The sequence below is a fragment of the Vigna unguiculata genome, chromosome 8, assembly GCF_037176805.1.
Source record: "Vigna unguiculata cultivar grain cowpea cultivar isolate G323 ecotype 2 chromosome 8, ASM3717680v1, whole genome shotgun sequence".
Taxonomy (NCBI): Eukaryota; Viridiplantae; Streptophyta; class Magnoliopsida; order Fabales; family Fabaceae; genus Vigna; species Vigna unguiculata.
This window is the reverse complement of record NC_140799.1, coordinates 40,050,286-40,075,779: the sequence shown is the minus strand read 5'-3', so window position 1 is coordinate 40,075,779 and position 25,494 is coordinate 40,050,286. Positions and strand designations below refer to the sequence as shown.

The 25,494-nt window shown below is 33.1% G+C and overlaps 5 protein-coding genes across 10 annotated transcripts; 3 read left to right on the top strand and 2 right to left on the bottom strand.

The window, feature by feature from the left end:
* The first annotated feature begins 2,315 nt into the window (after window positions 1-2,315).
* LOC114194338 (secretion-regulating guanine nucleotide exchange factor) lies at window positions 2,316-4,159 on the top strand. Of its 3 annotated transcripts, none has more exons than XM_028084494.2 (3): window positions 2,316-2,424; window positions 2,526-2,612; window positions 2,747-4,159. In XM_028084494.2, exons 2-3 carry the CDS (start codon window positions 2,599-2,601, stop codon window positions 3,801-3,803), a joined length of 1,071 nt encoding a protein of 356 aa, XP_027940295.1. In that variant the 5' UTR covers window positions 2,316-2,424; window positions 2,526-2,598; the 3' UTR covers window positions 3,804-4,159. The 3 variants fall into 3 exon arrangements, with proteins under 3 accessions (XP_027940295.1, XP_027940298.1, XP_027940296.1); XM_028084497.2 differs by having other exon boundaries at window positions 2,319-2,424; window positions 2,526-2,608; XM_028084495.2 differs by lacking the exon at window positions 2,316-2,424 and having other exon boundaries at window positions 2,444-2,608.
* Window positions 4,160-5,951: 1,792 nt separating this feature from the next.
* Window positions 5,952-7,954, bottom strand: LOC114194337 (uncharacterized). The gene is made up of 3 exons (XM_028084493.2): window positions 7,702-7,954; window positions 6,555-7,491; window positions 5,952-6,465 (listed from the first exon to the last, which is right to left on the bottom strand). The coding sequence occupies exons 1-3, from the start codon at window positions 7,883-7,885 to the stop codon at window positions 6,135-6,137; spliced, it is 1,452 nt and encodes a 483-aa protein (XP_027940294.1). The 5' UTR covers window positions 7,886-7,954; the 3' UTR covers window positions 5,952-6,134.
* Window positions 7,955-10,872: 2,918 nt separating this feature from the next.
* On the top strand, window positions 10,873-13,832 carry CYP718 (cytochrome P450, family 718). Its single transcript, XM_028085733.2, has 3 exons — window positions 10,873-12,839; window positions 12,930-13,117; window positions 13,246-13,832. Exons 1-3 carry the CDS (start codon window positions 11,897-11,899, stop codon window positions 13,540-13,542), a joined length of 1,428 nt encoding a protein of 475 aa, XP_027941534.1. The 5' UTR covers window positions 10,873-11,896; the 3' UTR covers window positions 13,543-13,832.
* A 3,269-nt stretch (window positions 13,833-17,101) lies between these two features.
* Window positions 17,102-19,376, top strand: LOC114194193 (uncharacterized). 3 transcript variants are annotated; one of them, XM_028084291.2, is made up of 4 exons: window positions 17,102-17,542; window positions 17,727-18,484; window positions 18,569-18,661; window positions 19,143-19,376. In XM_028084291.2, exons 1-3 carry the CDS (start codon window positions 17,383-17,385, stop codon window positions 18,653-18,655), a joined length of 1,005 nt encoding a protein of 334 aa, XP_027940092.1. In that variant the 5' UTR covers window positions 17,102-17,382; the 3' UTR covers window positions 18,656-18,661; window positions 19,143-19,376. The 3 variants fall into 3 exon arrangements, with proteins under 3 accessions (XP_027940092.1, XP_027940093.1, XP_027940094.1); XM_028084292.2 differs by having other exon boundaries at window positions 17,114-17,479; XM_028084293.2 differs by having other exon boundaries at window positions 17,412-17,639.
* A 1,322-nt stretch (window positions 19,377-20,698) lies between these two features.
* On the bottom strand, window positions 20,699-22,803 carry LOC114194194 (uncharacterized). Of its 2 annotated transcripts, XM_028084296.1 has the most exons (3): window positions 22,617-22,803; window positions 21,384-22,372; window positions 20,699-21,052 (listed from the first exon to the last, which is right to left on the bottom strand). In XM_028084296.1, the coding sequence occupies exon 2, from the start codon at window positions 22,362-22,364 to the stop codon at window positions 21,426-21,428; it is 939 nt and encodes a 312-aa protein (XP_027940097.1). In that variant the 5' UTR covers window positions 22,365-22,372; window positions 22,617-22,803; the 3' UTR covers window positions 20,699-21,052; window positions 21,384-21,425. The 2 variants fall into 2 exon arrangements, with proteins under 2 accessions (XP_027940097.1, XP_027940095.1); XM_028084294.2 differs by lacking the exon at window positions 20,699-21,052 and having other exon boundaries at window positions 21,179-22,372.
* Between the last annotated feature and the right edge of the window lie 2,691 nt (window positions 22,804-25,494).

The window sequence follows — 25,494 nt, the reverse complement described above, 5'->3', positions numbered from 1 at the left end:
TATGTTATTAGTGGACAAACGTAAATTTGGTCATTCACATAAAAAAAACAACAAAAATTTAGGAAAATCGTTTTGATTTCTTTCACAAATTTTGAAATTTTGTTTAACAGATTTATGTAGGGGTGGTAATGCAGGCCGGCCCGTTCCGTTTAGGTCCGCCACGCATAAGGCCCGCCACGCATAAGGCCCGCCACGCATAAGGCCCGCTCCGCCCCGCACATTTTCTTTGGGTCGCATATTCTGGCCCGCCCCGCATATATGTTGGTCCGCAGACTTGCGGGGCAGCCCGCTTTTTTTTAAAATTTTTTCTTTTATGATAAAACTTTCAATGTTTAAAAATTGTGAAACTTTAAGAAGTTCACAAAATTAAGTAAAGATTTTGGGGGAATTAGATGATAAATTGATAATTCAACATTTTCATCATATTCAAACTATGACATACACAATGTATTATTTAAATTTTAGCACATTAAAAACTACAATAATACTTGTCTTTTCCAGTTATACAAGAATTTGAAATGTTAATGCAAGAGTCCATAAAAGAAGTAATTAATATATACAAGTGTAAGTTTTTTTTTTTTAATTTTATACGGGCTTGCGGGCCGCGGGCCTATGCGAGCTGAGCCCACGCGGACCGAGCCCGCGCAGGCCTGCGGACTCACTATTCTAGCCTGCCCCGCGTTTTTTCTGCAGGTCTGCGGGCCAGACCCTAATTGACATCCCTATATTTATGTGAAAGCACATCTTTAATTGCTACAATTTAATAAATCATCTTAAATACCTACAATGTTTAAATAGTGATGATACAAAAGGACTTGTTTATTCAAAAAGCATGCATAACTCAATACATGTGACACATATTCATAATTTATCTTAATACCTAACTCAGACAAATGTAATAAAATTTCGAATTAAAAAGTTTTCTTAGAAAACTAAAAACTAATTAAAAAAAAATAGATTTTATAAAAGTAGTTGAAACAGTGAACTAAATAGTGTATAGCAATGTCCACCAATTCTAAAGTATAAATCTAAAGAAACAGTTACACTTACTCAACTTCTAAGCATTGATGCAATATCTTTCTCAAATTGCTTATATCACATTAACACTTCTCCGATTGGTAGGTTCAGTAACTATCTTATTAATTCTTTATTTAAAATAATTCAATGAATTCATAAATATTTTTTCTCTTTCTTTTTTATGACCACAAAAATTGTTACTGAAAACTCTCATTTGATATGATTATATCTTTTTGAAAGTTTCACATCAACTAAGATAGAACAAATTTTATAGTATATAGAGGTGTAAATCTTACATGTCAATTTTGTAGGATTGAATTAGACTTAAAACTCACTTCTAACATGATATGTCAAGTTAGAACCAATCATAGTAAACTTTAGTATATAAGTAAGATACAAATCTCACCTTACAAGTCAGTTTTGTTAGATTAAATTAGATTTAAAATCCACTTCTAACATTTACTATAGTCAAAATCATTTCATGCAAACTTATAAATCATTTTCTCACTTTCTCCTATTAAATCGGAACCGCCCTTTGCATTTTATTTACAATAATATATTTTTTTGACAAATATTTTATTTATAAAGTTGACAAAGTTATTAAATAGAATAATTTTTTATTTTTTTATAAAAGTTATAAAAATAAAATAATAAAATTGTAAGTTTTTTTATTAAAATTATTATTTTGTTAAAATATATGTTATGTAAAAGAACAAAAAATGGAATTTGCTTTATAGTTTCAGAAAAAAAAAAATAAAAACATAAGAAAAGGAGGAACGTGATGGAGAGGACACAAAGTCAAAAGGCAAAATTTGTGGAGTAAAACATGCACATGATTGAGGAATTTCTTTGTCTTTGGTGCTTCTGTTAAGTAACACAGAACATGCCACTTTCCGTTGGGCCCACCGCTGGCCCACTAAACGGTTAAGTAGTCCCTGTCTCCACACTCCAATACATTTATAATTGGGTTTCTTCCTGCACCCCAAGATTTCTTTTGTAGCTCCAAACTTTTCAACTGTTCCACTTCTGCCCTACAGAAAATTAAAAAGTATTTGTATACAGTAAGTCTTTGCCTTAGCTGGGCCTATGATGGCATGTTCAGCCCAATAACTATTTTACATAAGTATATTTTAATAAACTTTGTGTATAAGATCGTGGTTTCTCTAACTCAATTAAAAATGCTTACAATTTTTATATAAAATCAAACACTTAAAATATTTAAGTTTTGTATTATAATTTAAAAATATTATTAAAAATAAAATGATTTTTTTTTAACGATCCAAGACATTTTTAGATCTCGTGGACAACTCCGATGTCGCCACCTTTCTCTGACGTTAATTGTTGTTTTTTTATTCACTTTGTCCCATTGCAGATGTGGATCCACTGCAGTTAGAAGATAAGTGCAGGGTACGCAGTTAAATCTCTCACAATCAATTTTCTATTTAATTTTTCTATATCTATTTTATTTAAGTTAAACGACTCTGAGTGCAAATAACTCAACATTTCAGCTATTCATCCAATGGACTTACTTTGCGCTTGGAGATTCAACAATTGCAGCTTATAGATTGTGGAGTTTCGCGCATGATTCCATGTGAGTATGTGTTCGACACTGTAGACTGATTTGAATGTTGCAGTTGATTTTGAATCGACCCTTCACGGTTTTTCAGCCCTCTAAGTTAATTTTTCTAAAATGTTGATCTTTTCCACTCTCTGTCATCCCTTCTTGCAGCATGTTGAAGCGTGGATACAAACCAAATCCATGGAGTGGCGCTCTCAATTGCCGGGTCCCTGTTTTTCTCATGTTTCTTACATTGATGCTAGTGTTAGTGGTTTTCTTTTTAGTATTTCATAATGATAGCGATGGTGCTAATCCCAGTTTAGCTTATGAACGTCCTAATAAAAAATGGAATAGCTTTGACTCGTTGGTGCATTTGCATCCCACAAAAGAGTTCCGGAATGGAACTGATTTGATATGGCAAGTGCCTGAATCACCGAAAGGTGTTCTCTTTCTGGCTCATGGATGCGATGGCAGGGCCCTCAACTTTTGGGACAAGTCCCCTGAATGCCCTGATTGCATTGGTTTACCTGAAGAAAGGTTGCTTGTACTCCATGGCCTTGCCCAAGGTTTTGCTGTTATTACAATTTCAAGTGCTCAGAGATGTTGGACTTTTGGCAAAGAGGTGTTGGTTGTTAAAGACATTATAGAATGGTGGAGTGGTAGAAGTAAGCTTGAGAAGCTTCCCCTTGTGGCTTTGGGTGCTTCTTCTGGAGGGTATTTTGTTTCGGTGCTTGCCACTGCTATGAAGTTTAGTAGTATCGTGATCATGATTGCGGAGGGGATGTTTGAGCAAATTGAAATTAGAGGGGACTACCCACCTACCCTTTTTGTTCACATGCCCAAAGATCTTTACAGGCAGCAGAAAATAGATGAGTATGTAGAGGTTCTAAAAGATAGAGGGACTGATGTTGGTGTTGTTGAATGTTTGGAATTCCCGTTGTCACCCAATACTTTAGCTGATAGAATTCCAGGGCTTGATCTGCCTCTTTCTAGAAAGATATTCGAGTTATTTCAGGAAAAGAGCTTTATTGATAAAAATGGTTACATGAAGAAAGATGGGCGTAAAACCAAATGGAAAAAGGCTCTTCAGGAGAAGAAAACTCTTCTGCTGGATAATAATCTGGTCTCTCATGTCCAAGAGGAGCTAAACCTTGCATTTGCTTACCATGAGATGACTAGCTTGCATTCTGACCAAATTTTTAAATGGTTTGAATCTCACATGAGCTGATCAAAACTTTCCTGTACTGAAACCACTTGAATATGATGGACCTATCCTTCTTCTCAATTTTTTTTTTCTGAAATTCAATCAGAGATCCATTGACTTCGTGTAAAAACTGTTACAGTGGTTTCTTATCAGATACCAAGTCTGAAGGGCCGAACTTTCTTAATTGGGTGTGACTTGTGAAAGGTATGACTCTGAACCTTTGCACCAATCCCTTTGTACTTTAGCAAGCAGTATGCTGAATGTTATCCTAGATTTGGTTAAAATTGTAATATTTCTACCACTTTTCTTGAGATTTGAGGCACCAATCCTGGGTTAATCTTTGAAATTTGAATACTCTAGTGGAGTTGCGTTTAAAATTACCCTTTTGTAATATGGCTGTCAAATTATGAGCCTGACCCTGCAAGCTTGACTACTAGACTTATTTGTCCTATGATCTAAACCCAAGTTGACATCTATAACTGGTGAAAAATGTGGAAATATTTGTACGATACATTTATAATGTGAAAGGCTAACATAATGTTGAATAAGAAAGGAAATTAATTTAATTGAAAGAAATTCTGCAGGAGTGCTTATAATTTTTTAGAATGATGCGGGGTGGAAAGGAGAAAAATTATACAAGATAGTAAAGGATGACATTGTTTGGAATTTGAATGTTTAGAAAGGACACCCAAAATGAATGAATTTCACTGCTCTCTGTTCCTACCCTTCCTTTTACCCTCCAAGTTGACAGGGAGGGGGAGAGGATGGACAGGTAATAAAGTTTCTTTTTCTTTAAATCCAAAGGTTTAAGGTTTTTGAAATAAGGGAGCATGGGAACAATAAACATGTAATTCTTGTAATTCTTTTCACTTCCACAGGAACTATGAATTGAAACTTTCTTCCCTTTTATCAGTTAACATCCAAATTATTGCCATGATCTGGTGCTGTTGTTGTTCCTGTAAGTGGAGGTTCTAAGCTCAGGAATACTCCTGAAAAACAGCATTTATGTGGCTCAAAACACTGTATTTACAATTTGACTACCTTAGAGACTTCATACCATTGTTGGTCATCTTACACATTCAACAGCTTTTGGGGCTTCAAAGTTACATGCACATTGGGATTTTAAAGTTAAAAGTTTTCAGCTCATTCGGATAAACTAATATAAATGTTTTGCGAAAAGTACAATCTAACTTTTCAATTTTTTCTGCTCCTCGTCTCCCAAAACGTATCTAACTAATATGGTTTTTTATATAGAGTTTTGAATTAAAAAAAAAAAAAACATAGAAAATGATGCATGTTTTTTTTTTTTTTTTTATATTCCTTACATCAACACAAGTGTGTGTGTTTGTATATATGTACACAAGCAATTTTCCATTCTTACGAAGTACTCTAATGTAGTAGAGGTGTTTTAAGATCTCAGTTATTATCTTTATCAATATTTGGTAAGTCGCATAAGCGTGTAGGGTTTTGCCTGCGTGTTTGTGTTTTACAAATATAATAAATCTTTCTACATTACACCGGGAAGACTACCCTCCTTTTATAGTCTTTACCTACCAATGCAATTGTTGTGGACCATTTCCACAGCCTTGTACACTTCCCGTTGAGGCACTTAAAAGGCATTAATTAGAGCCCACATGACGCTTTAATCCTTCCTCTGCCACTATAACTCATCATTCCCAATTCACATAGGAGCACCATTGCTAGCATCTTGGTCCATATGTTGCTTTTGTTTTTTTTTGTACTTACTGGCAAGAAAACCATTCTCCCTTGCACTTCATTAGGAAACAGTTCTAGACAAATTCATACTTTATATTGTGAACCGTGCTCATGTTTCTAAGACTCCTTAAATCGTTCTTATAAATTGAATGCAATTCATGTTTCATGAAGAATCAACATTTCTAGTATAGGCCTAGTTCTAGATTAAACTTTATGGATAATCAATTTCCTTTATAGATTATGCATATCCTTATTTTTGACCTTTCTTTGATGAGAAGGTGATGTACCCCTTTAGTGGTGAGAGTTCTGTGCAGTAACCTAAAACAATCGTCAGTTTTTATATGATGAATAATATCGCAGTTCTGATTATGCCTTCCGTTTCAGCCGAGTTGATGAGATTGTTATATAATGAAAATTATCTGGCTTAATAAGAACTTAACATTTTATCATATATAGTGAAAAGAAATAACGATATTTTAATTTTATTACAAAATAAGGAACCATAAAGGCTAACATGAACTTGAAAAGTAAAACGATATCCATCCTACACATGATAAGAACCTAAATAACACACTCTTAGGAGTCTTGGATATTACATTCTTAACAAAATAAACTGACACACGAGCCAAATTAACTGTATCATGGTCGAGGCTTCATTCGCCCCTCATTGGCCATCCTGAAGAGGTTGGCTTGTGCTGCTGCATCCTTGTTTGAGCGGAGAGATGCTACAAAACTGTCTCTGACTTGCTGGGTTGTATAAGGGAACCTGTTGTTCACCAAGGAGTTAAGAAAGGAAGCTGTACCTTCTCTGTAGAGTGCTCCTAGTCCATCAGTTCTGGTGTTGGAAAGTGCTTGTGGCAAGCTGAGACTGGCACCAAAAGCTGGTACGTTAGAGACACCGAATACATGGCCTAAGGTTCCCCACCAGCCTAGCAATCCCCAGATGAGTCCTGGGTGAGTACTCCAGTAGCTGCAATTTAGAGGAAAATTCATTGGTTACTTAACTGTATCTGTATGTCATATGATAGTTTACCGTGCAATGTAATGAAGAGAACTTACTTGCATGTACCAGTGAAAGGAGTTGGCGAAGGAAGGTAAGGGGGAGTGGAGGGGATAGTGGGGGAGCCGGGGTCAATAGGGACTGAAGGTGGGCTCACAGTGACTGGGGGGCTACCACCTCCATAAGTTGGTGGTGAGTTGTAGTACCCACTACCTCCTGATGGAGGGTTTGATGGTGTTGAAGGGGTTGATGGGGTCGTTGGGACTGAGGGTGTTGGAGTAGAGGGTTCTTGTGGTGGAGTTCCACAATTGCTACCATCAGGTGGCGATGGGGTTGGATTGTAACTTCCACCACCCTCAGGTGGCGATGGGGTTGGATCATAGCTTCCACCACCGGGGGGAGTTGATGGGGTTGGATTGTAATATCCACCACCTGTGGGTGGTGATGGGGTTGGGTCATAACTTCCACCACTAGGGGGAGTTGATGGAGTTGGATTGTAGCTTCCACCATCAGGAGGAGTTGATGGGGTTGGATTGTAACTTCCACTTCCACCACCATCTGTGGGTGGTGATGGGGTTGGGTCATAGCTTCCACCACCTGGAGGAGTTGATGGGGTTGGATTGTAACTTCCACTTCCACCACCATCTGTGGGTGGTGATGGGGTTGGGTCATAGCTTCCACCACCTGGAGGAGTTGATGGAGTTGGATTGTAACTTCCATCACCACCTGTGGGTGGTGATGGGGTTGGATTGTAGCTTCCACCACCACCACCTGAGGGTGGTGATGGAGTTGGATCATAGCTTCCACCACCACCTGGGGGAGTGCATGGGGTTGGAGTGGAACTTCCTCCACCTCCATGTGATGGGGATTCATGATGTGATGGGGATCCGTGATGTGATGGACTTCCATGATGAGAGTGTGATCCATGATGATGTGAATGTGGTGTGCTTCCATGACCACTGCCTCCAGAGCCATGAGATGGAGAGCAGTATGAACCTTCAAGAAGTGAAAGCAAGGTATAATATTAGATTAGAAAGTTAAACGTCAAAGTAGTGTCTTTATGAGCTTTTGATCATTTCATACTTCAAATTTGAATGTAAATGGCCTACTGTAGCTATCAGGGAAAACTGAAGAGCTGGTTAATGATATGTTTATATATTTTGCATAAACAATGAAACAAAAAGTATTATTCGGTTAGAGAATTACACAGAGAGTTTGATGAATTTGTGGGAGAACCTCCTTGTGCATGTGGACCTGGAGAGTGGTTGTTCTTCTGGTCCTCAACGGGGGTAGTGGAACACATCACAGGGATGACAAGGTGCTGGGAAAGCACCCCAACTAGCAATGTGAAGATAGTGATAGAAGTAGGACTATGTTTTTTCCTACCCATTATCACTGACTGCTTAGAACACTCTGAGAAAGAAGAGAAGGGAAGGTTTGAGTGTGGAGAAGGGAGTGAAGTGGGAATGATATATATAAAATGGTTCACAGAGTGGAGTAAATATTAGCAGGTGGAAGAGTATGAGAGTTAGTTGATGTTTTGCAGGTGCATTTACTCCATATTTACTACTACTTCATGCAATAATGCCTGAATTTTCTAAAATAGCCTTAAACGCTGGACGTGAATTCAGTTCAACACGTACCCCTATGATGTGCACTCTCTCATAACTACGGCGTTATTTCTTGTCGATTCATGAGCTTCAGCTGGATTGAACTGAAATTACTCATTAGCTTGGTGTGTGTATTTGGCATATAATGCTACAAATTACATCCATGCTATGCTTACTCAAAAAGAGTTTATATTCTGAAAGTTAAGTAAGTGCTATATCTTTCTTTATCTTTCAATAAATCAAAGTCTTGATAGAGAAATCTCCATAACCCCATGCATTTATTGGGGCAGATATACCCATGAAAGATTTTAGGTATTTATAATAGCACTCTCAAAATTTTCTGGGTTAATTGTATTATCATTTGTATAATAAGATGTACACAAATACCTAGTCATATGTATAAGATGTATTCTATACTCCCATGTCTTCATATAGATATATGAAACTAAGCTTGTTGTAACTTACCAATTTCTTGTATAAAGTAGGAAAATAAAGATACATTTGTCGTTGATATGATGGATATGTGGTACATAATTTCATCTTTTTTTGTTTTCACTTTACATAGATACCTACCTTACAGAAGTAGTTTTGTTGGATGCATATTTGACTTGGTATTCACAGTGATCACTGTTTACTATTCTGTGTTCCATGTCAAGTACATAAATGGTAATGAACACCGGTATACTGATATTTATTAAAACGTATGTTTATTTATGTTTTTTTCATTCTGCACAGCAACAAAAAATTCCTATTTAACTAAGGCAATTAAAAGGATAAAAAAAATCCAAATGTGTAAAACTAGAAGTGAGTCATTTCGAACTAAATGAGAATGGCAGAGGGTAGGTGAGTTTACTAAAATATGTGGGGAGAGTAGTGAATACGAGTGCCCTCTTCCCTTCTTTTTTGCCGGTAAGATTACAAGCTGTCATCACATTTTCATGAAAGTATCATTAATCAAACATCGCTTTTAATTTCCACATTACATACTTGTTTATGTATACTAATCGGGTCATTATGATATTGTGATTGTAAGACATTCCATTTTTATGGTATTTTTGCTGTAGTAGAAATACGTGTATATACACAACTATAATGTATTATAAGTACTTAAAATAACAATGACCTTATGTTATGTAAGGTTTGTGTGTATATCTGTAAACCTGCATTAGAACCTGTCAACTGTTAAAAAGATAAGTACTTGCTGATAATACAAACATAAATGTGTAGCTTATATATGAGCAAAACAAGTTGACATTGTAGGCAAAGATACAAACGACAAAGGTGTTGTTAATTGTAAGGAAGTGAAATGGTTATTGATGTTGTAACTGGAAAGTGTGTCATCAATAGGGTTGTTAAGTTTTCATGGACTGTTACTGTTTTGGCAAAGGTGGTTTGGTCCCTTTTGAGATCATTCATTACCATGGAAGAACTAGACAAGTCTTTTTTAATTAATGTGAAATGTGAACGAAAAAGATGAAATTAAACATAATTTAGCAAATGAGAGATTAAATTGTTGAGTTATGGGATGGTTGTAATCATTGAGAGATTGTGATTCTATATATATAACATTAGTTTTATAAGACATTTGATACTATTTTTATCTAAAAATTTTAATGCAATGGTATTATGGACATTTATTTTTATATAATATTTAAATTTATCTATTCTATCCAATGAGATTTTAACTTACATTTGGACTATTTTCAACACAATTGAGTGTGAAAAAAAATGATCAAATTAAACAAACTGAACTAAAACAGAGATTAAAATAGTATTTAAAACTTTTTTTTTCTTAATTAGTAATTTGGTCTACATATTAGTTTTATGATTCATTTTTGTTTTTACGTTTTTCTATTCAATTGAGTCTCTAAATGGTTAAATAGAATTTATTTGGTCTCTTTTAACATTGTTTGAAAGTGGTACCAGATTCATCTTTTGTCTTCTTTTTCCTTTCACCTCCCCCACCTTGCTTCATCTTCAACTGTATATTCGTTTTGCACTTTTTTTTAAGAAAAATTAAATACCATTGCATATAAAGGTAACATTCTTTATGTAATTTCAAAATTAAAGTTCTCATCGGAGCATAGTAAAATAACTGATTAAATATAATTTTTCTTATTAATATTCCTTAAGAGATCCATCGGAAGTAAATAGTTCGATTTCTCTATTTTTGTTTTCATCTTGTTAACCATCTATTGATCGCATAGTCTTTTCCTCAGTTATTATTTTTTGTTGTGCAATTGTACTGTGAAAAGATAATGTTATTGGTGATACGTGTTGTGACTAGGAACAAGTTGGTTTGATAAAGAAAGTCTTAGGGGGCATTGAATGCAACAGTTTAAGGTGTCTCAGTGCATCACATGCAAACAATGTCCTTCACATAAACGCTGTTGCTTTCTTCGAAGTCCACAGTCTCAATCCATTGGCAACATTTTCGGTGGTTACATACTTAGATGTTGACATAGAATCCATAACTTTCAATGGAAGCCAACACAACAATGTTTTTGATAATATCAATCACTCGATCAAAAATTATAACTTTTAGTTAGAATATAACTTTTTATTTAAAAATGTAATACAAGTTTAAATACCACAATTTATTCAACTGTGATCAGATCTATTTAATCTTTGTTACAAAATAATTGATGTCACTTGTAAACCCAATTTTTCTTTTCTTCTATCTTAACAATTCTTCAGTGAAATCACATAGATCCATGATTATCCATACCCAAAATGTTAAACAATTTCTCAAAAACCGAATCTTAATAATCTTAAACAAACTTCCTCAGACACTGAACATAAAAAACAATAGTCGGTTTATGTCAAACAATAATTATCTCTTAAACATCAAATCAAAAGGGTGTAAGCAATATTGAGTCAAAATGTTGTGTCATTAAGCAGATGCAGATCTTGCTATGAATGTAAACGCAATATTTCTTGTAAGAGAACAACAGTTTGTACAATTCATTCACAGCTTGTGTTTAGTTCCTTTTACACATGCAATGATGAACCTTCTCTGCTAAACATTCCCCAACAAGCAATTAAATTCACAAAGTCCAGCTTTCTAACGTGAGAAAATGATGCTGATTTAGTTTAAACCACCTCCAAAAACTTTGTTTAAGATAATTCATGGCTTAGGCGGTTCCAAATAACATTATCTCCAACATGATAAGCCTACCTTTCTAATTACTTTAAACAGATATTGTAAAGGGGAGATTCAAAGACGGTGATTCTGCACCATCAGACATCAATCAGTATTTACATTGCTGCAATGATCAGCAATCATCATGACCAAAACACGATGCAAAGTCACTTAAAATAACGAGACTTCACCAGATTTTTAGGGATTCTTGGTTAACTACAAAGCTTCTAGCGTTGACCAGAAAGAGAAAACAAAACTACTCTTATTTTCTTCCATCATGAGTTTCTCAGGTACGTAATGATGATTACGTGTCATTCTTTTGGAACACTTAATGAATCTATCACTAGTTCAAGGAATCTACTTTGTGCTTCTTTTCGCAACAGCTCTGGTGCTGTAGTATTGCTTTTCGATTTTTCTTTTCTTTTCTGTCAATTTGACCAGGATCACAGGCTTGCAAATGAAAATTTTATGTGGAAGGGATTGACTTTGAGGATGATCAACATTATAATTATCATAAATTTCATTTGGGTTTGACTTATTCCACGAACTACAGATTCCTATATATACAAAGATGTGGTGAACTAAACAATCAGTATTTGAGTTTCAAAAAAATACATAGATACGAGTTCAGAATTATCAAATCCTTACAATGTTCGGGGACATTATCTATTTTATTTTGTGGGGTTTGTTCCCCCTTCTAGTTTCTCTCATTTTCTTGAGGCACAAGCAATGCTGCAAAGACAAAAGGAAGCTGCCCCCAGGGGAAATGGGGTTTCCACTGATTGGGGAGACCATGGAATTCTTCAATGCTCAGAGGAGAAACAAGTTATTTGAAGAGTTTGTTCATCCTCGTGTTGTGAAACACGGGAAGATCTTCAGAACAAGGATCATGGGGTCTCCAACTGTGGTTGTGAATGGAGCTGAGGCCAATAAATTCTTACTCTCCAACGAGTTCAAGTTGGTGAAAAGCTCTTGGCCTTCTTCATCAGTTGAGCTCATGGGAAGGGACTCCATCATGGAGAAAGATGGTGAAAGGCACAGGTTCCTCCGCGGTGTCATTGCCACAACGCTTGGTTATGCTGGACTTGAGGTGCTGGTTCCAAGATTATGCAACTCTGTGCAGTTTCATTTGGCTACAAAGTGGAAGGGCCAAGAGAATATCAGCATTCACCGTTCAACAAAAGTCCTCACTTTTAGCATAGTGTTTGAGTGTCTGTTGGGAATCAGAGTGGAACCAGGTATGTTAGATACCTTTGAAAGAGTGTTGGAAGGAGTGTTTTCCCCAGCAGTTATGTTTCCAGGTTCTAGATTCTGGAGGGCAAAGAAGGCCAGGGTGGAGATAGAAAAGATGTTGGTGAAAGTGGTGAGAGAGAAGAGAAGGGAAATGGAAGGAAGCTCAGAAAGAGAACAAGATGGAATGCTGCTGTCGAAATTGGTATCAGGTATGATCCAAGGAGAGATAAGTGAAAAAGAGGTCATAGACAATGTGGTGTTACTAGTTTTTGCAGCTCATGATACCACTTCTTTTGCTGTTGCTATGACATTCAAGATGCTGTCTCAGCATCCTGATTGCTACGGAAAAATTCTTGAAGGTAAAGCATTTATGCCTGTGCCTTCTAAATAATGCAAAAAAAAAAGTATCTAAAGTTGATTACTGAAAAAGTACACTTAATTTCATGCAGAACATGTTGGCATAATGAGCAACAAAAACCAGGGTGAGAATCTGACAATGGAGGATATAAAGAAGATGAAGTATACATGGCAAGTTGCCAGAGAAAGCATGAGATTGTTCCCTCCCATCTTTGGTTCTTTCAGAAAGGCTATCACTGATATCGAATATGAAGGATTCGTGATTCCTAGAGGGTGGAAGGTGAATACTACTTTCTTGTTACATTCTTATACAGTTTGAATCCATATACATAGGTTTAAAAAGATTTTTTATGTCAGTTTTAGACCATAGTATCTGGTATAATTGGTTTTTTTCTTGGTTCTTCTCAGGTGCTGTGGACAACATACGGAACACATTACAATGAAGAGTATTTTAAGGATCCAATGAGTTTCAACCCAAGTAGGTTTGAGGAGGGAGTGCCCCAATATGCATATGTTCCCTTTGGGGGAGGACCAAGAGTTTGTGCAGGGTACCAATTAGCCAAGTTAAACATCCTCATATTTGTGCACTATGTTGTGACCCAATATGAGTGGTTCTTACTCCACCCAGATGAACCTGTGACAATGGATCCTTTACCTTTCCCTTCCCTCGGAATGCCCATCAAAATTTCTCCAAAACATGCATAAAAGGAACCTCAAAATGAATTCCTTTTGCCATACAAAAATACTGTTCAACACATTAATAAGGCAATAATATAGTTAATGTTACTTTGTTTGTTTCTCGTCCAATGTTGTCCTTGAACTGAGGTGTTTGCACATGTTACTTACTTGGATATGGATCAAGTTCTCGATCCGATTTAGAAGAATATTGAGCTCAGCATAAACTATGCACATTACCAGATAAACGCAAATACATAATGATATTGAAGATCACAAATCGTGAAAAGATATTGGTGTTACCATTGCTGCAAGTGGTAAAACACATAATTTGTTATGTTATGCTTCGTTTAAATAATCAAATTCTGAATCTCTTAGAACCTTCGAATTAATGTTTGATTAAAGAAGTTACAAGTTGAAACTGAAACTAAAACTAAGTGCGCACGATCATTGATTATTAGTATAAGATATAGGTTGTAGAGTGTTACAAGAACGGTATTTATAAGAGACAAACTCACATGGTCTTTCATATATACTATATAGGAATACGTAATTGGCTTGAAAAAGCAACCAATTTAGACAACTAAAATGGATTTGCATTTCAAAAGATAATGCATTGATGTTATATAGTTTAAGAATGAATGTAGCTTCTAGATAGATGAAGATCCTCACCTATCATCACCATCAAGTATTAAATATCAAAACATAATGAGAAGAGAAATTTGTATTGAAGGTAAAGTATGATGAACATATATATATATATATATATCTTCACTTATAAAAATGTCATATTATATTTGTAGGTAAAATAGTCCAACTTTTTTGAAACCCTAAAAATAAAAAGTAAATAGTTTGAGTTTGGTAGATCTGATGTAAATTGGAAGTGTAGAAAGCAAGCGATATTAGTAGTTAGTTTGCAGTGATAGAGTTTTGACTAAATGCAGTGTACTGCATGCTTTCATATATTGCAGACTTGTCAGTTTTCTCTGATAACATTGTCTGCACAATAACTACTTACTTCACTCTCTTTTCTCCTTCCATCCATCCACCGTCAAATTCCCTCTGCTCACTCACTGTCCCCATCATGCTGCATTAATTTCAAATGGGGACACAAGAAAAGAAAATGCTAATCAAAATGAATTAAAAGTATAAAATTAGTGATTATTTTATAATATTAAAACCTATACTAAATAAGTTCATTTTAAGAATTTATTTTATTTTAATAATTATCTTTAAATTATGTGTAAATTTTTCCATATACCAATTTGTGATTGTCATTTTTTCATTAAATAAACTAAGTTACATGAACTAAGATGGGACAAGGAAGAAGAAGAGGGAGAAGGGTGCACCACGCTGAAGGAGGAAGAAGATGGAAAAAAGAAGAGAAAGACACGCAAAAATGTCTTTTAACAAAGACAATGGAAGTGAAGGAGAATTTAAATTTTTTGCTGAATTTTTCTGTGTTGTTTTTTTATTATGTTTTTATAATACACCGATTATCTAACATTTTAAAATATATTAAAAAAATATTTAAAATATCAATATAATGTATCTTTGATACTTAACATAGAACAACAAAAAAAATTAATAAAAATTTTGGACTCGGTGGTGAAAGACAAATGTATGAAATTGTAGGAAGAAGATATTTCTTTTTAGCTTCAACTTGGGTTTTAAATTGTTTAGAATTTTCAAGTTTGTGAAGATGGCTGCTACTTTTTGCATCTCCATATTTTCTTCCTATACTCTCATTTTATTCTTTCTTGTGTTATTCTTTAAATTTCTTTATTTAATATTAGGATAATGATATTTTGATTATTAAATTTTAATAATTTTTTTTTATAATATGAGATATCATCTTTTAAATGATTTTAAAACATCAAGAATAAAAAAATAAAAAAATAAAAAATCACTTAAAACATAACACTTAAGATTGTAAAAAAGAAAAGCTATCAAACAATCATTTTCTTTAATATTTATTTCTCTATACAGTAATTGTTGTACTCACGTATACAGCAGTATAAATAAAATTGTGTATCAATAATACTCTATATAACTGGAGACAAAATTAAATATTATATTAATATATTATACAAACTATTCTCTATAAGAAACAAATAAAAATCAACTCTAAGTTTAATAGAAAAATCGATATTGACACATGCAGATTGTTGGAGGGAAATAAATTTAGTTTTTATTTTGTTTTATATTATATGTATTGTGTAAATATAAACTGGTTTATTTTGTATATGATCTTCTCTAAATATAAACTATTTGTTACTTGTTTTATACGTGTAAAACTAAAACATATTAAATCTGTATGATATGTGTAATATATATTAATTTTGAAATTACTTTTTATTCTATTTTATATTTATATAGTTTGTAAATATAGACTATTTGTTAAAATCTTTAGTTTGTTTTTTCCCATTAATTTGTAACTGGTGAACATTTAAGTTAATGTGCTGAAAACTAATTATAACCATTTATTAGCAAAAAATTTAATACTTACAAGTTACAAAAATTAATTATGATTGACATATAGACAGACCAAAGGTGCTCTCTCGTATTTTTCTATTAATGCCTCTTCTTTCAGATTATTTTTTTCATTTTTAATTTTAAAGGAAATTATTTAAGATATAAACTCGGACAAAAAAATATTTTTAAAATATAATTTAAATAAAAGTACATGATAAAATATTAGTATATATAAATTTGACCTTTCAAAAGAAAATATAAATAATTTACACTTCAAAAGTATAAGTTTCAAAAATTAATACTTCTATAAACTAATAACTTAGTTTTTTCTCTAGATATTCAAATACAAATAACTATATCTATTTAATGTTACTGGTAAATAACCTTCCTTCTTGTCCATGAAAATTGAAAGCTGTGGATAAAAACGCTAAAATGGCGTAATATTTCCATAAAGTTTTAACATGATTTCAATTAAAATTTTTAAAAATTCATAAGTGACACGATACTAAAATCATAGCAAACTAACGTCACGTGATACACCCACATCGAATCAAATTAACACAATTTTAATTAAAATTACAATTAAAAGAAAAATTATAATACACTTAAATCACACAACTTCATTTTAATAACTCAAAACGGTAACACGATTTATTTACATAAAAAAGTTATACCAAACAATATAATTTGTCTATTTTTATAATATTTTTAAAGGTTAAATATATTTTTAATCTTTTAATTTTTTTGAAAGTTGGAATTAGTCTTTTTACGAAATTTTGGCAAAATTTAGTATCTCAACTTTAAAATTGTGTGAATTTGATTATTTTTACAAGTTTCTTTTAAGTTTATTTGATTTTTCAACAACTTTTCATGATAGCATTTGAGTTGTTTATCATATTTAATACATTTTTGGCTCAATGTTAACATAGAAACGTGTTTGAAACGTTAAATAAATTTAACAAAATTTGATTAAAATAACTAAATTCAAATAATTCTAAAATTGATGAACTAAATTGGACCAAAATTATAAAAAAATGACTAATTTTAATTTGCACTCAAGATCAAGGAAGCAAAAACTTTTTTGTTAACTTATTACATTTGAGTAATTCTGAAAAAAAAAAAAAAAACAGTTGCATCATTTTGATGTTTTGGCAACTGTTGAAGTATTTACTACCTTTATTGAACAGTGGTGATTGTAGTGGTAACCCTCGTCATCACTTCAGTTCCCTCCATGAGCGTTTCAATTCAATTTAAAAGCACTTTTTTTCTTCATTAGATGTATAATGAGTAAACAGAAGAAGAAGCAGAGAAAGGGGAATGACACACCATTTTCATTGGCATTGACAGCATCACCAATCTTCATCCACCATTCTCTGGAACAACCAGTCAGCATCTATGCCTTCATTTTCAAGAAGAAAGGCAAAACAAGCAAAGAAACACAAAACTTGGACCATTCTCAACCACCATTCTTCTCCTTCTCATCAAATCCAAGGCACTCACTCTTCACTCTTCACTCTCCACCATCCCCACCTACTTCTCTCTACATTCTTGTTGGGTATCCTATGTTGTTTTTTCTACTTACTTTCCCTTTTGTTTTTTCATTCAATAACAATTAACACAATACTGGTTTAGCCTACTTATGCAAGATAAAGGTTTTATGGCACCCATTTGCTAAGCTGTGATATCTGTTCTACTATTTGAGGAGGATAGTTATAAAAGGTCCTTCTTTTTGCTTGCAGAGGAAGCTGTTTCAGCAAACAACACCAAGAAAATGGAGGGATTTGTGAATGGAACAATACAAGACAACCATAAAGTACAACCACGATCTCTGAGTGAAGATAAGGAGGTGGCTGTTGAAGTTGATGATTCCCAAGATGGTGATATTGTCACCACTCATGAAGAGGAGGCACCACAAAATCAGAACAATAAGGTGCTGACTCAGTCAAGCAAAGTTGAAGAGATACCAGAAGATGTTTCTGAATCAGTTTCTGAGACTTTTGAGCCTGATACTGTGAAAGATGCTCGAGTGGAGAACACAGTGGAATCAGAGACTGTTATGTTAGAATTTAATGAAGATTTTGAATCTGATCCAGATGGGGTTAAGGAAACAGATTGGTATCCTTCAGCTTCAAGGAATGAAGGATTGAGAGAGTGTGAAGTGGTTGAGACAAACATGAAGGTTGCAGAGGAGGAGAAGGATGTTGTGTCTCATGATGTATCAAAAAAGTTAACTGGGGAGGGTGAGGAAGTAAATGATGTTTGTGGTGATTCGTCTTTGGGGGAAACTTCGGAGACAAGTGTTCTAAAATCATGTGAGAGTGACAAGGTTGCTCCAACCATAATTGAAAAATCATTGGATTTGAAGCAAACTTTGGAAGAGAAAATAGAGGAATCATCAGGTGGTGTAGAAGAGTCATCCTATGAAAGTGCCAAGGAGTCTTTTCAACCATCACCGAGTGTTGTTCCTGATGCTGATGCTGAAAGCATTGAAATACCAGTAGAGAATCTAAATTTCTGAGTTATATAGTTGTCTTTGTTATTTCATATGTTTGTAATGATCATATTATTTTTGCTGTGACAGACCACTGTACCTATGGCTCAAAGGGAAATCACCTCTTGGAAAAGTTGCTGTGGACTCATTGAGATTATGAGGGGTGGTGACAGATAATTCAAGGTGAGTAAACCTCAATCAGATAATTGAAAGGGCTCATATGAAGCTTAATTCAAACATGAAACTGACTTATTGCCTTTCTTTTCAATTTGCTGAATATAAGCATTCAATTAATTAAGTTGTAGACCTAATGAAGGTATTTCACTATATTATACATTTCCCCTTTTTTAAGACTCTGTGTTGCCCACTAAAGAGAACACTCTAGTTGGCATCAGAATCTTTTCTTGCTTTTTGTCTGGTTAAGCTTCAAACGAGAAAAAAGATAGCTTATGGAAATAGTAATGCTTTAGAGCTGTCGTGCTTTATTGGATCCAAACATAAAGGCTTATTTTGATATATTTTTTTATTACATTGAAATTAAAATTTATACACTTATTTATTAAGTAGTTTTAGTTATAAAAAATGAAGAAATGTAATAGTATTAAATGATAATGTAAAATAGTTTTTGACTATTATAGTTTGAGACATTGTGAATTGTTTACAGGCAGAGGATATTAGAAGGTTGGTGCTTGAGCTAAGGTCAGAGGCATTGCACATTCTTTGAGGGGCCTCTTCTATTTCTACTCTGCTTTCCTGCTTCGTTTCTCAGTTGTTACTTCTTTTCATTTCAAAAACGACAAACAAATGCTACATTTCAGTAGTGGCATTTTGTGGAGTTCGATTAACAACAATTTATTATCTGACATTATATTAAAAATTACTTTCTCTCCATTTTTTACATTTTCTTTGATTTTGTGATGTTTTAAACTATGCAGTTTCACGCCTCTTTTTCTTTTGTTGAGACCATTATTTTCATCCATGTAGTGACATATTAAACATTTTACGTAATTGCGTTTTTATAATCACTAAATAAATATTTATAACCTATTAACTAATACTAAACGCAAATCTAATCAAATTAATTTTAACATGCCATCGCAAGTTTAAGCTTTAGTTGATTCACAAACATATTTGGTTGAACATTTTAAAAATTAGACTCGAATAATTAATGGATAATTGTAATTTTTCAATTGACTATTTATCAAAGTAATCCATCTTAACTTTCGGTAATAAATTTTTATAATTTTAAACTTTTAATAAAGCTTAATCAATAATAAAAATGAGTGTTGAAAAATGCACTGCTAGCATTGTTTTTTAACAATTTTAATATGTACAAATCATGTGGATACATGTGTAAAGACTATTGCAAGTGCATAGGTCAACTAACTAATTCTAAAGTAAAAAAGAAGAGCTTGATAATTATAATGGGGTTTTATACCATCTCAATAAAATTTTCAAATTGCACTAATTTAGTAATTTAAAACTAAATTACACAAATATTGTTCAAAAGCTCCATGTCTACGTTAATAATTTACTTTGGGTGGGACCATGTAAAATTGATGGTCCAATAAAAAATAGCTAGTATTTTGTTAGTGATAACACTTTTTCAGATAAATAAAAGTCAGTTAAAAAGTGAAGAAAATACGTTATACTACTCAGGTTGAGTAAATGATAGAATTTAAAATAATAAATTTAAAAAAACTAACAAAATGTTTAAAATTGAATTCCCACATATTATCTGTGAAAGGGATAAAAAAATCCCTCTCCTTTCAGTTTTGCCATCAAATAAAAAGAAGTATAAAAGAATATTTTCATGTTTGTTCCTCTATTTTTCTGTATCTATTTTCAGCCACCTAAACGCAATGCAGTGTGAAAGGTGGTCTTAGTGATAAGATTTATCCTAGCCTGGTACTGGGCCCAAAAATTAAAGGCGGATACTACCTAACCTACAACGCTTTTGCTTACCACACACTCACGAATTCAAAACGGAAAATCATCATTCTACTTATCATGCAATTTACAGAACCTATTTTACCGTTTTCATTCCTTTTGGTAAAATAACTATTTAGTGCCACTTAAGAGTCCTAAAAACTAGCGATTCATTCTATTGATTATGGTGCAGTTGTCTAGGGTATGGAATCTTACACATCAGAATCAAATTAAAAGATAGATAACATGTTTACTTACAGACACAGAATTCGGCCTCCTAAGAACTTCAAATTAGAATATAAATATCATATTATTTAACGAAGATCCCACATACATTAAAACTAACAAAATAGACTATTGTGTCTCTTTAACTTTAAGCAAAATGTTTGATGGTACTATTCAACTTAACAGAAAATTTTAAGTGGATTAAAAAGGGAGCAATGCAAACCAACGCTTTCGTACCCCAAACAAGCCAACTACTTCTGAAAAAAACTTTCAACTGAATCCAAAGTCTGCTTCGGAAGACAGTCACCACAAATGAACCAAAATGACACCAAGCAAGACAAAAAGGCCATTCAGCATCGGCAGTATCAGATCAGTGTTATCATTTAATCCTAAAAGATCATATGATTCACCAGGTGGGTTCTACATTCAAAGACAAATTGCAGAGAAATCAACTTCAGAAACTGCAGAGTGCTGCCTTAAACTGACAGCACTGCCGAATGCCTATCCTCCAAACAAATAAGGTGAAACTAAACACAAAGAAACATCTAATCTCAATTTTGAAACCTATTTATTAAATGCAACACACAGTGGTTCGATCCTCGTAATAGGAAACTAACAACCAAACAAGTATGCCAACTTCAACATACATGAAAATTTCACAGGCTTCAAAAATAAAAGCCAGCGAAGAAGCGTTATTTTATGACAAACAAAATTGCAGCATATCTGTGACTAAAGAGCTGGTAAATCTAACCTCTACAACCTCCTCTTCCAATCGATGATTGGTCATGTGAAATCACCTCCGTTTCCCATAGCAGACATAGATTACGGCAGCCGCCGCAACAACAGCTCCTGTAGACCCTGCTGCCACCACCGGCCACTGCAACTTCAACCCTTTCCCTTCACCGTGTATGCCATTTACACCTCTATCAATATTCTCAACAGTCTCAACCGCCTTCTCATTCAGCGATAAAATCACCCTTTCAGCTTCCTTTGCTTCTTCACGCAATTGAAGAATACTTGATTCCAAAGCCGCTACTTTCTCCTCAGATTCTCTAAGTGCCTCCTCCAACCTCAATTTCTGCTTCACCGACTCCTCCAACTCAGATTTTTTTTCAGCAGTAACCTTCTCCAATTCAACCAACTTCTGCTTGAAACCATTGATCTCCTTCTCCTTTTCATCAACCTTATCTCTCATCTCCTCCTCGAACCTTATCCTCTTGTTCCTTTCCTCAATTTCCTTGGTTTCCAGAACTCCAATCCTCCTCTCCAAATCCCTAACCCTAACCTCACCCTCTGCCTTCACCTTCTTCAAAGCTGTCAGTTCCTTCTCCAGAGACTCAACCCTCGACTCCTTCTCTCCTAAAACCTTCCTCAATTCGGCAGCATCCGCCCTCGCCTCCTCCGCACCAGCCATCTCCGATATCATATCGTGCTGTAGCCTCGCCACGTCCGTCTCCAGGTCCGCCGCCCTCGCTGCGATAACCTCGGCCGCCTTCGCCGCGTCTCGCGTCTGCGCCACCTCTCGCTGCATCTCCTCGATCTTCTCGACATTCACCTCGCCGTCTCTTCGCAAACTGTCGAGCTCCGCCGTCAGCTTCTTGATCTCCTCCTTCCTCGCGGCGTTCTCGTTCACCAATTCATCGCGCTCGCGTTGCAACACCGCGATCTTCGTCGCCGATTCCTCACCGTACTGATCATCTACACCGCCGTTGGCAACACCGTCATCCGCCATGGCTGATTCTGCCAAACAAAGAAAAATAGCACGCGGTCAGTTAATTAACCAAGTAAGCCAGAAATCGAAATCGATAATGAACCACGCTGTTTGTTGCCGATAATTAGAAAAATAATGAAAAATAAACTGTAAAAAGAAAAACTCGAAGTAACTTGATGAACGATCCGTACATCGAATTATACAAGCAAGTAAACAAAATTAAGAATATATAAATACATAAATATATTGTTTGCGGTGTGTTAAGGACAGTACAGAGTGAGTGAAGGCGTTTGGAGAGTCTGCAGTGGTGTCAGCGAGAACGGAAGATGAATTTTCCAGGAAAAATGGAGATGAGTTTCCGGGAAAGTGACAAGGGAAAGAAGAGGTTTGTGTTTACTGAAGGGTATGTGACTAGGGTTTTGAATGGTGTATGTGAAAAATATCTTTAACTTTACCATTTTCTTTTCACCTTTTCTGATAGAAAAAGCAGAATAACACAGAAAGTGAGAGATCAGCATCATCAACCAACGGTTCAGATTTTAGGTTGTATTCCCCGTTCTTCCGGGTGCCAGCATGTCAAATTGCATCGATATAACAATAAACTTTTTCTTACAAAAAAAAATATTTATTGAAAATTTATTAAAAAAACATAAAAATGTGTATGTCTTTCTTACTCTCTATTTTCTTCAATTAATTTCATATTTTGAATAAATTCTAAATATAGTTTGAAATATCATGTCATATATCGATCAATAGATAAAACTAAAAATAACATACTCACGAAAACCAAATGATCGTAACTTGTAGTCAGTTGAAAAAGAAGAAAAATATAATATATTGCCACAACAACATTTTAAATTGCTCTAATAAACACGTTTAATTTTATCGTTTATACTATCGATATAAAAATTACCAAAATTAGTAATATTGTGATATGTCAATTGTAAATTGTAAAAATTCATAAAAATAATTTTTTATTCTTGTTTTCTATATTAATATATTTTAAATTTTAATATAAATTTTAGTAATTTTCTTTTTAAATTATTATAACATCAAGTTTTTTAATTATTTTTTTACTGTCTGAAAAAAAAAAAAGTAGACATACAAGCGCCTACAACTTGTGTTTTCACATGTAAAAATATAATTTACATTGTTCTATATTTTTTTTGACACATTTTAATTAATTGCAAAATATTTTTTTAAAAAATTTGTGTCAATATTAATCATTTTATTAATGGTAGAAACATAGTATTCACCATTGTCTTCAATAAATGGTAGAAACATGGTATTCATCATTTTAAAACGGGATATTTAAATAGTGTTGTGGGGTGGCAATAGTAATCTTCTCAGTCCTTTAATTCTTCATCTATTTCATTCCAGCCCAAGAGGCCCAAGTTATCCAACGTGTCTATTGCGTATTTTTTAAATTTATTTGCTTTGCTTTTTAATCTAAATCTCCATCATTTCTGTTAAAACGGTGCCGTCAATTATTTTTCTTAAATACCACCATTTTTTGTTTTAATTATTACTTTCTTACCTGTTAATTTCACGTTTAAGAAACAAACGTAACTAACGTAATGCTTAATTTTATCGTATAGTGTGCTGATTTTGTTTTACGTAAAAACAGTTTCAATGAGTAAAATTCAACAAAAGCTTGTTCATCCCACGAAAATACTTGTCCACAAATTTATTTATTTTTTTCCCTTTTCTATGTTCAGGCTAATGCCTATTTTTTATTTTAATTTTGAAAGCTGTTATTGTTTAATTCGGCAAAGCTATTATAGTTGTAATTGCTTTAGTTAGATAGTTAATCATTTTTTTAAAGATAAGTTCTGTAAGGAAAAACATTTTTAAGATAAGTGGAATTATATAATTTTTTATTAGAAATGAGGGATAATAGTTTCAGTACCATTTAAACATCCATTCAATCCCAAATTATATATAGTTGATAAGTTAGATTTTTTTTTTTTATAATTATATTAAAAGTCATACTTACTTTGAAACAATATTTTTGTTTATACTTAGAAGACATGAAAATCAAATTCTAAGATGGGAAATTTTACAATTTTATATATATATATATATATATTGATCTTATTTAAAAAAATTAAATATATTTTTAATAATGTAATTTTTTTTTAATTTGAGTATAAATTGTTTTAGTTACTACCAAATGTAAAAATATTATTTAAATATCAAATAATTGTTAATTTATTTTTCTGTCAATCATGCCATGATGTTAATTTTCGGTCAAAGTTTGTCAAAGAAAATTTTGACTCATATTTGTAAAACTTTTTCTCGAAAGGTTAAAAAATTTCCCAATTAACTTTGGAAAAAAAAATTATAGTTCATATCGTGTGTGAGTTTTCCTAGTTAGTATTAACAAAAGAAATTATAGTAAACTATTGATAAAAAAAGTAACACATGTGTACATGATAATAAGACAATTACCAACAAACATTAATTAAAAAAATTCAATTCACATGTGCACAATTCGCAACATTGATGGAGAAAACCCTAACTAATACGAAACAAGAAATAACATAGATTTAAAACAAAATACTAATTTAAATTATAAAATAACTTCTATCAATATTAAAAGAAAAAACTAATCAACATGAATAATCAAAACTAATAATTATGAAAAATCTTTTAATCTTAATTAAGTTGAAGAAACCCAAATCAAAATTGAACCAAGAAGAAAATAAGAATAAAAAAAACATAAATTTCATAATATAAAGAATTTTAAATTCTTAATTTTTTGAGTCATAATTTAATGTCCTAATTCTAAGTAATTCAATTACTATAACAAAATTATGAAATTTTAATTTCTTACTCAAATAAAATAATTTGTCATAAAACTATACTTAATCAATATATTTTCAGTCCATAATTATGAAAATTTATTCCGGTGGATGAAGTGACATACTATAATTTCGTACATGAAACAATCTTCATTTTATATATATATATAAATATGTTCTTTTGTTATTTATATATAAAAAATAATTTTTTGACTACTAATTTTTAATAATTTTTTTTATAATTTTAATTTTATTTTTTAAGTAATCTTTTATTTTTATATTTTTATATTTTTAATATTTTAAAATCACTTAAATCACGTGGCTTCATCAAAAGTTTATCGAAATAG

Excerpts from the sequence above, each read along its gene's own strand:
- LOC114194193 (XM_028084291.2), top strand. The coding sequence starts at position 17,383 with ATGCCTTCATTTTCAAGAAGAAAGGCAAAACAAGCAAAGAAACACAAA. Across the intron at positions 17,543-17,726 it reads TCTCTCTACATTCTTGTTGG|AGGAAGCTGTTTCAGCAAAC; the intron begins GTATCCTATGTT and ends TTTTGCTTGCAG. Across the intron at positions 18,485-18,568 it reads CTGAAAGCATTGAAATACCA|ACCACTGTACCTATGGCTCA; the intron begins GTAGAGAATCTA and ends TTGCTGTGACAG.
- LOC114194337 (XM_028084493.2), bottom strand. The coding sequence starts at position 7,885 with ATGGGTAGGAAAAAACATAGTCCTACTTCTATCACTATCTTCACATTG. Across the intron at positions 7,492-7,701 it reads AAATTCATCAAACTCTCTGT|GTTCATACTGCTCTCCATCT; the intron begins GTAATTCTCTAA and ends CACTTCTTGAAG. Across the intron at positions 6,466-6,554 it reads CCTTTCACTGGTACATGCAA|CTACTGGAGTACTCACCCAG; the intron begins GTAAGTTCTCTT and ends TCTAAATTGCAG.
- LOC114194194 (XM_028084296.1), bottom strand. The coding sequence starts at position 22,364 with ATGGCGGATGACGGTGTTGCCAACGGCGGTGTAGATGATCAGTACGGT.
- CYP718 (XM_028085733.2), top strand. The coding sequence starts at position 11,897 with ATGTTCGGGGACATTATCTATTTTATTTTGTGGGGTTTGTTCCCCCTT. Across the intron at positions 12,840-12,929 it reads CTACGGAAAAATTCTTGAAG|AACATGTTGGCATAATGAGC; the intron begins GTAAAGCATTTA and ends AATTTCATGCAG. Across the intron at positions 13,118-13,245 it reads TGATTCCTAGAGGGTGGAAG|GTGCTGTGGACAACATACGG; the intron begins GTGAATACTACT and ends GGTTCTTCTCAG.